The 10,538-nt window shown below is 59.7% G+C and overlaps 1 protein-coding gene across 5 annotated transcripts in view; it reads left to right on the top strand.

Annotated features, from left to right (window-relative positions):
- The window catches only part of NR1I3 (nuclear receptor subfamily 1 group I member 3), a 29,508-nt gene that overhangs the window by 1,055 nt on the left and 17,915 nt on the right, over window positions 1-10,538 (top strand). For 3 of the 5 annotated variants that reach the window (XR_012156069.1, XR_012156068.2, XM_073322533.1), the window contains exons 2-3: window positions 391-591; window positions 10,015-10,212. Coding sequence is in view for 3 of the 5 variants with exons in the window: in XM_073322533.1 (XP_073178634.1) it covers window positions 515-591; window positions 10,015-10,212 (275 nt within the window). In the remaining 2 variants the exon portion in view is untranslated. Of the gene's footprint in view, window positions 1-390; window positions 592-5,602; window positions 5,718-10,014; window positions 10,213-10,538 lie in introns of those variants that run through there. The other 2 variants (XM_073322535.2, XM_073322534.2) reach the window with 2 other exon arrangements.

The raw sequence follows: 10,538 nt of genomic DNA, 5'->3' as shown, positions 1-10,538 counted from the left end.
CCAGCGCTGCGGTGAACCAACCCCCCCAGCCCCTGCGCTCTGGGCCGGGTTGTCGGCCCTGTGCAGGCGGAAATGGAGCTGTGTGACTTGTTCAAGGTCAAGCACCCAGTGAGAGCTGGGAATTGAACCCAGGAGTCCTGGTGCCCCCTCCCCGCACTCCTTTCTGTCAGACTCGTTCCCAGAGCTGGGCATGGAACTCAGGAGTCCCTTGCTCGGGAGGGGCACCGGGACTCCTGGGTTCAATTCCCAGCTCTCACTGGCTGCCTGACCTTGAGCAGATTATACTGATTATATATTATATTGAACAAGTTACTAGATTAGAGGTTGGGGGATGCCAGGGGCTCTGTGGGCCCCCCCTGGGTAACACGTGGCTCCTGTTTGTCTTTCCAGCTGTTCCCTAGGACTCCCATGGGTGCTGGGACTGGAAATCACACTGCACCTCTGGGCTTCCCCAAGACAGTGATGAAACCTAGTGAAATCCAGAGGCTCTGACCAGCCCATCTCACCAGCTTCAATGCCAGCTCTCAGGCAGCAGCCACTGATCCTGTCCTTCTGCACAGATCCCGCTCCAAATCAATTAACTCTGCACAGGTGCCAGCTAGAACCTCAGTTGCAACCGTGTATCATCCTCAGGCACTTCTCGCCAATAGGAGCTCAGGCCCCAAAAGAATCCAGCACCCACCCACGGGCATACGTAATGCACCGGCTTAATATGTGAGAGCGTGGCGCCCCCTAGCGGCCAGTACCGATAACAGCTTCTGCTAACAGAGTTAGCCCTTTAGCTCAAGCTATAGGGCCAGCGCTCTGGGGACTGCAGGTTCAATCCCTGCTCCTGTCAGGCCCAGTTTCATATGTGCTCTGTGAGGTAATTAACCTCCTAGTTACTGAGCTCAATTATAATACTAAAGAAAACAAAGTGTGTCACTCTGGAGCACAGGACCCAGATGTCCCAGATGGGATGATTTAACTGGGAATTGGTCCTGCTTTGAGCAGGGGGTTGGACTAGATGACCTTCTGGGGTCCCTTCCAACCCTGATATTCTATGATTCTATGATTCTATGACCCTTTCCAGGGGTGCTCCAGAGAGTGGGGAGCCAAAATTAGAGCCCCATGCTACACTGCCAGGGTTGCTGTCCTGAGGTGGGAATCTCATCTCTGACAGCAGGGGCTGCCCTTCAGCAAGAGGGGGAAGCAATGGAGTCCTGCTGCTATGACATCCCCTGTCCTGAGACAGCCCTGCTTTGGATCCCCTGGGAGGGGGGTCTGGATCACATGGCTGGCATAAACCCCACAAAGAGGAGCCAGGAACCTCAGAGAGGTTGGAGCCTGAGCTGAGCTCTGTAGGCTGAATTGAGTGGAGTTGCCCTCAGGGGGATCCTGATCTCCCCTACTGCCCAGCAAACTTGCTCCCATGGCCCCTGCGTGGGCTGTCTAGGGCTGAGCCTGGCAGTGCTCTGCTGGCTCCTGCTCCCAGGTAGCACTCGCTCACCCATTTGGATGTGGCTAAGTGGTGTCTGGCTTCGGCTGCTGCTTTTGCCTCATGTTTAATTTAAGGCAGAAGCTGCAGCTGATAAAGAATTCATGCAGTGGCACCGAGGTCAGGGAAGGTGCCAAGGTTCCCACTGGCAGCAGCAGGCCACAGGGCTCCCTGCTATTGCCAGTGCCACACGCCCTGTCTCCTCCCTGCCTTGCTCCTCTGCTGTGCTCTAGCCTGGAGCTGCCGGGCAGAGGTATTCGGCCTGGTGGACACCCAGCCCTGGTCCCACCACTTCTGCTGGGGTATCGGGCTTGTCCATAGACAACAGGCTTTGTGCTGCTCGTCCAAGCCACTTGCCCTTCCCCTCCTCTCTGAGCTCACTGCAGTCACAGCTTCAATCCCGGCTCCCCCAGGCCTGGGCAGGTCCCAGTGCCCAGACTGACTTCCCCTGCCCTAGGCAGGCCCCAGTACCCAGCCCAGCCCCCCTAGCCCTGGGCAGGCCCCAGTGCCCAGCCTGGCTCCCCTAGCCCTGGGCAGGCCCCAGTGCCCAGCCTGGCTCCCCTTGCCCTGGGCAGGCCCCAGTGCCCAGCCCAGCCCAGCCCCCCTAGCCCTGGGCAGGCCCCAGTGCCCAGCCTGGCTCCCCTTGCCCTGGGCAGGCCCCAGTACCCAGCCTGGCTCCCCTTGCCCTGGGCAGGCCCTAATGCTCAACCCCAGCCTGGGCCTGGTGGGAGCTGACCCGCAGCACAGACTCACCCCATGGTACAAACAGCACAGTGGCTTCAAACTGACCATCACATTCACACTTGGATCGACATTCAACACTGACTGTCCTCCTACAAAGTGACACACATGGGCTCACTCTGGGGCTGACACACTCACTGGGGCTGACACACATGCTCTGGGGCTGGCACACACACTCACTAGGGCTGACACACACACAGAGGAAAAGACCAACTCACTCTGGGGTCTCCTACAGGCAGCGCTGTCTGCCCTCCGGCAGCTGCACGCCCCATCCAGGTGAACCTGGGGACAGACACATTGGCCACCAAGACCAGCAGGGCCGAACCTCCCCATGAGCCAGCTCTCTGAGCCACTGGAGGCCCAGCCCTGCCCCAAAGCTGGAGGGGTTTGGTCCTGCCCACTCTGCCAGCAGCTCCCCAGTCCCTCTCCAGTCAGGCATGCTCATTCTTGGCACTGCCTGCACACACACACACACGCACGCTGCACCTCTGTATTCATACACACGCTGCACTTGAACACACCTTCATACCACACACACCCCCCAACACACTCATTCATCCAACAATCACTTAGTGTCTCTGCTTATCAGGCCTTCACACTCCTATGCAGCATCTCCCTCCCCTGAGGGTCTCAGAGCACTGGGCAGGCAAATGCTAATGAGCTGTGTGCCTCATCCTCTTGGCTCGATGTGGGAACCCCTCTGTGCCTCAGTTTCCCCTCTGTGGTGGGGATAATGCCCCGAGGGCTGGGAAGGTAAATCCATTCATGTCTGCAGAGGCACTGAGCTCCCCACATGGAGATGCCAGTGTCCCATGCCTGCTGGGTGTGGGGTCTACGTGGCTCTGGGCTGGCTCTGACAGATGCCCCTGCATCTTCACCACGGTGCCCCACCACCGCCGCCCAGGCAGGTAGTGCCCACTGTGTGCCCGGCCTTAACCATTCCGGGGGGGCTGGCTGCCCCTGTTAAAAGCTGGCCAGCGGCTCCTTTGCTGCTGCAGCGATCCAGGCTTCATGGCCTTTTCCCAGCAAAAGCGGAGTCCCGGGGGCCCATGGGGCAGGGGTGGGGGCAGGACAGAATGGGACTGTCATGGGAAAATAAAGACATCCTGTTCCAAACAAACTGTGGTCCTGGCCTGAGCCATTGCATCGAGGACGGGGGGAGCTAGGCAGAGTGGAACGGCCCTGAGCTGCTCGGTGCAGATTAATGAAGCTTTTCAAAGTTTCTTTAGCAGGAAATTGGTCTTGATCGCCCAGGGATTGGAGCATTAATCAGGGCAGCCAGAGTTTGCTCTGCGCAGTTCTCCCCAGTGCCAGCAGAGCACTGGGCGGGAGCTGGAGCCAGGCCCTTCTCGGGGATGCTTATCTCCTGATGCAAATTGTAGCTGGAACATGGCTTGTGGGGGTGTCTCCACCACCAGGATGGGGCAGCTCCACCCCTACTGTTCCTCCAGCCTGGGGAGGGAGAGCTCAGTCCATGTAGTGGTGCATCTCTGGTGCAAGCACCAGGAGCCAGACTGGCCGCCCCCAGATCATTCCGAATGGGCTCCCAACGAGCCCATGCCGAGTGCTTTCATCACAACTGCCCCGGCCTGGGTTCAAAAAGGGAAATGAGAGGGGAAGGGCTCCGTACTCACAGGGATTGTCAGGAGATCCCAGCAGACACCTAGTGTGCTGAGCGCCTTTGGAAATCTGCCCACTCCCTCTCCCTCCTTCATTCCCTGGTCTAGATGACAATGGAGTGTCTGGGGTGGGTGTATGTGAGACAGACAGAGTGCTGCCCCCTAGTGAATGGAGTTGGAATTGCCCCCACCTTGTATCATGGCCCCACACTGATTCTCCATAGCCCAGGGCAGGGCCTGTGCTAGGGGAGCAGGAGTGTCTGTTCTCCAGCCCTGTTGCAGCTGCGACATTCCCCTTGCCTTGCTGTGCCACACCGGGACAGCCCTGAGGGCCACAGATTGGTTCCAGTCTCTCCGTGTTCCTGCATGGCCAGGACCTAAGCACCATGGCCCATTCCCACCCCCTGAGCCTGAAGCCCTTGGTGTAAACCTGAGATTCCTCAGAGCATGGAGTTCACATTGCGGACCCAGAGAGCAGGGCTTCAGCTCAGAGATCTCTGGGGGAGCACCAGTGCCCAGCCTCAGCCTGGCTCCCCCTACCCTGTGTAGGCCCCGGTGCCTGGCCACAGCCTGGCTTCCCTGTCCTGGGCAGGCCCTGATGACCAACCCCAGCCTGGCTCCCCCTTCCCTGGGCAGGCCCCAGTGCCCGGCCCAGCCTGGTCTGGTGGAACTGAACCAGTCTATCCTCATTCCTGAGCGGCAAAGGGAGTTCCTGGAGCTTCACACTCTCTGAGCTGAGAGCAATGGAAGGGCAGTGCCAGTGGATGCTGGGGTCTGCCAGGGGCAGGAGGCTGGGTCTAGCCTGCTGGGATGCGGGCACTGAAAACCCATGAGTGGAGACAGCCAAACACCTCCCTCTCAGACTGCCAGCATTGGCCTGGCACTTCCCCCAGTCCAGCTTCCCACAAGGGTCTGTGACTGGGGAGTGCCCAGGGGACAGGCAGGGCTGACTTCTCAGCCCTAGGACATTAAGGTAATGGGTGTCGGGCAAGGGTTTCCACCCGTCAGGCTGGGCTGAGTGTGAGTGGGAGGCTGCAAGCCCCAGAGAGTGTGTGTCAGCCCCAGAGAGTGTGTGAGTGAGCCCCAGTATGTGTGTCAGCCCCAGAGAGTGTGTGAGCCCCAGAGAGTGTGTGTCAGCCCCAGAGAGTGTGTGAGCCCCAGTGTGTGTGTGTCAGTCCCAGAGAGTGTGTGAGCCCCAGTGTGTGTGTGTCAGTCCCAGAGAGTGTGTGTCAGCCCCTGTGTGTGTCAGCCCCAGAGAGTGTGTGAGCCCCGGTGTGTGTGTGTCAGTCCCAGAGAGTGTGTGTCAGCCCCAGAGAGTGTGTGAGCCCCGGTGTGTGTGTGTCAGTCCCAGAGTGTGTGTGTGAGCCCCGGTGTGTGTGTGTCAACCCCAGAGAGTGTGTGTCATCCCCGTGTGTGTCTGAGCCCCAGAGAGCATGTCAGTTTCAGAGTGTGTATGTGTGTGTGAGTATCAGCCCCAGAGAGTAGTGCGTGTGTGTGTGAATCCCAGAGTGTCTGTTTCAGTCCCAGAGAGAGTGCGTGTGTCAGTGTCAACCCCAGTGTGTTACCTCTCAGGGGCCAGCGAGGTCACATACTGTCCCCATGTGCCCAAGGTCCTCTCCCTGGCTGCTCCCACTTCCCTTACCCTCCAGCTGCTCCCCCCTCCCTTTACCCCACAGCTACTCCCTGCCACCCTTCCCTGCTGCTCCTGGCCTCCACTCCTTGAAGTTCAAAGTTCAAATTCCACCCAGGCTGTGAAATAAATCAATCCGAATCTGTCTGTGTGAATGCCATTGGGGAGGGAGCAGAGTCCCGGCCTGCGGGGAGCCTGGGAGACAGCCCCCCACCCGCTCCCAGCCACACACCCGCAACCCACACCGTCGGTGAGCGGGCACCCGGGATGGGAGGGAGGGGCGGGGGGCAGCTAGGCTGAGGGGCTGGGATGGCACAGGGTCTCCGCCTGTGTTTCCATGCGTCAAGAAGGGACAGAGACAGGGAGTTGAAGTTAATGCCCCTCTTGATTCAGGGCCAGCCAGGCGAGGTCCCCGGGTCTTTGCACCAATGGGGGTCCCAGGCGAGCCAGGGCCCCCTGGCTGGGCTCAGCCCTGCTCAGGAGAGTGAGAGGGACTGGGGCCAATGTGAGTGAACAGCGGGGAGACTGACAAGGCAGGTCTCTGGTCGGGAAAGGGGGCTTTGAACAAGTGATTTCTGGGGAATCATGAGAGCTCCGCAGCTACCCCTGCTCCACCACAACTGGGGGAGCCACCCAGCCCAGGCCTTCAGCCTCCTCCCTGCCCCCTCTGTCCCCCTCTGGGTGCCGATCTCTGCCTGGTGCTCCCAGCCCTGGACAGCTGCCCATTTCTAATGAACTTTGCCTTCTCCAGGCTGGCTAATCTCCCCCACGCTGGGTTAACATTCCCCGCATGGGCCCCAGACTAACCCGGTCGGGGAGGGGACTGTGGGGACAGCTCCCCACAGCCAGGCAGGTCACCTTGGCTCCCAGAGCAGCCTGCTTCACCTTGACGAGGGGGACCAAGCACAACAGGCACCAAGAGGTTGGGCTCCTCCTGACTCCAGCAGGGCAGGGCAGGTCCAGCCCGAGAAGCAAAAACTGCCCCTGCTGGGTGGGCACAGAGCGTTGCACACACATTGCAGTGATGCTTGGCTTGGTCTAGGACGGGACTTGAAGCCAGGTCAGCCAGGCGAGTGCTCTACCCACTGGGCTAGTATGAATAAAGCAGCTGCTGCTGCCCCTCCTCCTTGGACAGTTTGCTGTGGAGCGAGACACCTGCCTCTCTCATTCTCACCAGAAAGGCCTGAGGTGCCAGACGCCATGTGCGGGGCTCCCAGGTGACTGGCTAGCAGAGCTGGGCAGCTCCCTGCAGCCAGGGCTTAGGTGCCTAGCTTGGTGAGGGGGCATGGCTTAGCTCACACCCCTTCGGTTGGCATCTCCCATTGACTGGCGTAGGTGGCTCTCCCCAGCATGTTGGAGTGTGGGTCGCAACAGTGTCAGGCGCCCCTCCCCCCCTTCAGTGTATGGGAGCCCTGGGCCCTAGCCCTGGCTGTGTGGGTCGCAACAGTGTCAGGCGCCCCTCCCCCCCTTCAGTGTATGGGAGCCCTGGGCCCTAGCCCTGGCTGTGTGGGTCGCAACAGTGTCAGGCGCCCCTCCCCCCCTTCAGTGTATGGGAGCCCAGACCCCTAGCTCTGGCTGTGTGGGTCGCAACAGTGTCAGGCGCCCCTCCCCCCCTTCAGTGTATGGCAGCCCAGACCCCTAGCTCTGGCTGTGTGGGTCGCAACAGTGTCAGACGCCCCTCCCCCCCTTCAGTGTATGGCAGCCCAGACCCCTAGCTCTGGCTGTGTGGGTCGCAACAGTGTCAGACGCCCCTCCCCCCTTCAGTGTATGGCAGCCCAGACCCCTAGCTCCGGCTGTGTGGGTTGCAACAGTGTCAGGCGCCCCTTCCCCCCTTCAGTGTATGGGAGCCCAGACCCCTAGCTCTGGCTGTGTGGGTCGCAACAGTGTCAGGCGCCCCTTCCCCCCTTCAGTGTATGGGAGCCCAGACCCCTAGCTCTGGCTGTGTGGGTTGCAACAGTGTCAGGCGCCCCTCCCCCCCTTCAGTGTATGGGAGCCCAGACCCCTAGCTCTGGCTGTGTGGGTCGCAACAGTGTCAGGCGCCCCTCCCCCCCTTCAGTGTATTGCAGCCCAGACCCCTAGCTCTGGCTGTGTGGGTCGCAACAGTGTCAGGCGCCCCTCCCCCCCTTCAGTGTATGGCAGCCCAGACCCCTAGCTCTGGCTGTGTGGGTCGCAGTATCAGCCGGCTCTCCCCTGCATTCAGTGTATGAAGAACAGGAGTACTTGTGGCACCTTAGAGACTAACAAATTTATTAGAGACACAAGTACTCCTGTTCTTTTTGCAGATACAGACTAACATGGCTGCTACTCTGAAACCAACCATTCAGTGTATGGGAGCCCAGACCCCTAGCTCTGGCTGGGTGGGTCGCAGGGTGTTCCTGTGATTTGCTAGGTCCTTAAAAGTGAGTACTGTCCCAGCTCAGCATCACAGCATCTCAGGCCCTCTGTGAAGCCAGCCCCTGCTCTCTTGGGGCTTCCTGCCCATCTGTAAAGTGGGGAGCAAATGTCCCTACTCCCCAGGGGCTGAGAGGAGACAACCCATAAACCATTGTGATGGGGCTTGGATATAGCAGTGAGCAGGACCAGCTATGTACTGAGAAAGCTAGATCACTAGGTAGATAGAGGGGTGTATGGGGACAGAAGGGTGTGTGTGTGGCGGGGGGGGATAGATGGGTGGGTATGGGGACAGAAGGGGGTGTATGGGGATAGCCAGAGGGGTGTATGGGGATAGATAGATGGGTGTATGGGGATAGCCAGAGGGGTGTATGGGGATAGAAGGGGGGGTATAGGGATAGCCAGAGGGGTGTATGGGGATAGATAGATGGGTGTATGGGGATAGATGGGGTTGTATGGGGATAGGCAGAGGGGTGTATGGGGGTAGATGGGGGTGTATGGGGATAGCCAGAGGGGTGTATGGGGATAGATGAGGGTATCTGGGGATAGGCAGAGGGGTGTATGGGGATAGCCAGAGGGGTGTATGGGGATAGAAGGGGGAGTATGGGGATAGCCAGAGGGGTGTATGGGAATAGATAGATGGGTGTATGGGGATAGATGGGGTTGTATGGGGATAGGCAGAGGGGTGTATGGGGATAGAAGGGGGGGTATAGGGATAGCCAGAGTGGTGTATGGGGATAGATGAGGGTATCTGGGGATAGAAGGGAGTGTCTGGGGATAGCCAGAGGGGTGTCTGGGGATAGAAGGAGGTGTATGGGGGTAGATGGGGGTGTATGGGGATAGAAGGGGGGTATGGGGATAGCTAGAGGGGTGTATGGGGATAGAAGGGGGGGTATAGGGATAACCAGAGGGGTGTATGGGGATAGATGAGGGTATCTGGGGATAGAAGGGAGTGTCTGGGGATAGCCAGAGGGGTGTCTGGGGATAGAAGGGGGTATGGGGATAGTCAGAGGGGGGTATGGGGATAGAAGGGGGGTATGGGGATAGCCAGAGGGGTGTCTGGGGATAGAAGGAGGTGTATGGGGGTAGATGGGGATGTATGGGGATAGAAGGGGGTATGGGGATAGCTAGAGGGGTGTATGGGGATAGAAGGGGGGGTATAGGGATAGCCAGAGGGGTGTATGGGGATAGAAGGGGGGTATGAGGATAGCCAGAGGGGTGTATGGGGATAGAAGGGGGGGTATGGGGATAGCCAGAGGGGTGTATGGGGGTAGTTGGGGGATAAAAGATGGATTCCCTGCAGAGCGTGCTCAGCTGTGGGAGGGGGAGCTGGCCGCTAGCCACGTTCATGCATTGGCAGCAGCGTTCCAGAGGCAGCAACACACTGTGCACTGGGGCTGCACTGCAGAGGTGGAGGCAGAATGTGGGGCCAGTGCGGCTGCCAGAGGGTAACTGGGGGCAGAGAAATGCTGTAGCTGAGAGTGCTGCCCCCTGCTGGCAGGTCCTGCCTGTTCCGTAGCCCCCGTGGCGCGAGATGGCCCCCGAGAGGCCCGGTTCACTTGGTAGAAGATCCCCCATGGGTAGGTGACAGGCAGTGGGGCCATCTGACCGCTGCCATCTGCTGCCTCCCTCGCTGGGGTTAGCACAGTTCTGGTTACTCCCGGCCCAGCGGCCCAGAGAAAAGCTCCCCCTAAGGCTCTTTGGAGCGTGGGGGATGGGCTCCGTGGCCGATGAAGGCTGGGATGATACAGGCTCTCCCCAAACCCACTCGACCAGGCTTTGAGAGAAACAGCATCTGTGTGTGTGTGTCTGCATGAATCAGGAGTTTTCCCACCACCCACCGCCGCAGTATCTGGGCACCTGCCACGTACAACCGACAGCAACAGCTAAGTTGTCATGTGACTGCACAATGCCTGCAGGAGCATAAACAAAGGGGAGTGGGGGGCTCCGTGACTGGGATCCACGGGGGGCCTGTCCCTGGGGAAGGGAGGGTGGAGGAGAAATGGGGCCCCAAGGATGGGGAGCCGTCTCCTGGGGGAGGGCCAGGAGAGCAGGCTGGACTGGCCTCTATGGAAGGACCACATGGCATGGTCTGACCTGGGTCATGTGGGGTCTGCTGGAGCCTAGGCCTGTCGCTGACTCTCCTCTCCCCACAGCAGCTTCCCCGCCATGCTCAGCCCCTCTGATAGGGAGAGCAGCAGCAGCAGCAGCCCCAGCATGCTGAGCCTTGGGGCTGGGAGCAGCGAGGACAGGGAGCCAGAGGGAGAGGAGAAAATCTGCGCCGTGTGCGGCGACCGAGCCACCGGCTACCACTTCCATGTCATGACCTGCGAGGGCTGCAAGGGCTTCTTCAGGTGAGGGCCCCCCTGGTGCCATCGCCCTGCCAACTCCAACTCCCTGGGCCTGAGTCTTTCCACCCCATGGGGCTGGCGAGGGTAAACACTGCCCCCTATTGGCGCTGCGCAGGCAGGGCACTGCCCTGGGTCACACCCAACACCCCTCAGAACAGGGAGGGTTAGGGTGTGGGGGTGCAGTGGTGTGTATACATGTGTGCATAGGGTATGTGTAGTGTGTAATGGTTTTCTTATGTGCTTGTATGTGCGGAGGTTTGCAGTGAGATGTGCGTGTTTGTAGGGGTTTGACTGGTATTGCGACCGCATGCAGCATCTCAGGGGACCGT

This window comes from Lepidochelys kempii, chromosome 24 (assembly GCF_965140285.1).
Source record: "Lepidochelys kempii isolate rLepKem1 chromosome 24, rLepKem1.hap1, whole genome shotgun sequence".
NCBI lineage: Eukaryota > Metazoa > Chordata > Testudines > Cheloniidae > Lepidochelys > Lepidochelys kempii.
This window is presented reverse-complemented; position numbering and strand designations above follow the sequence as displayed.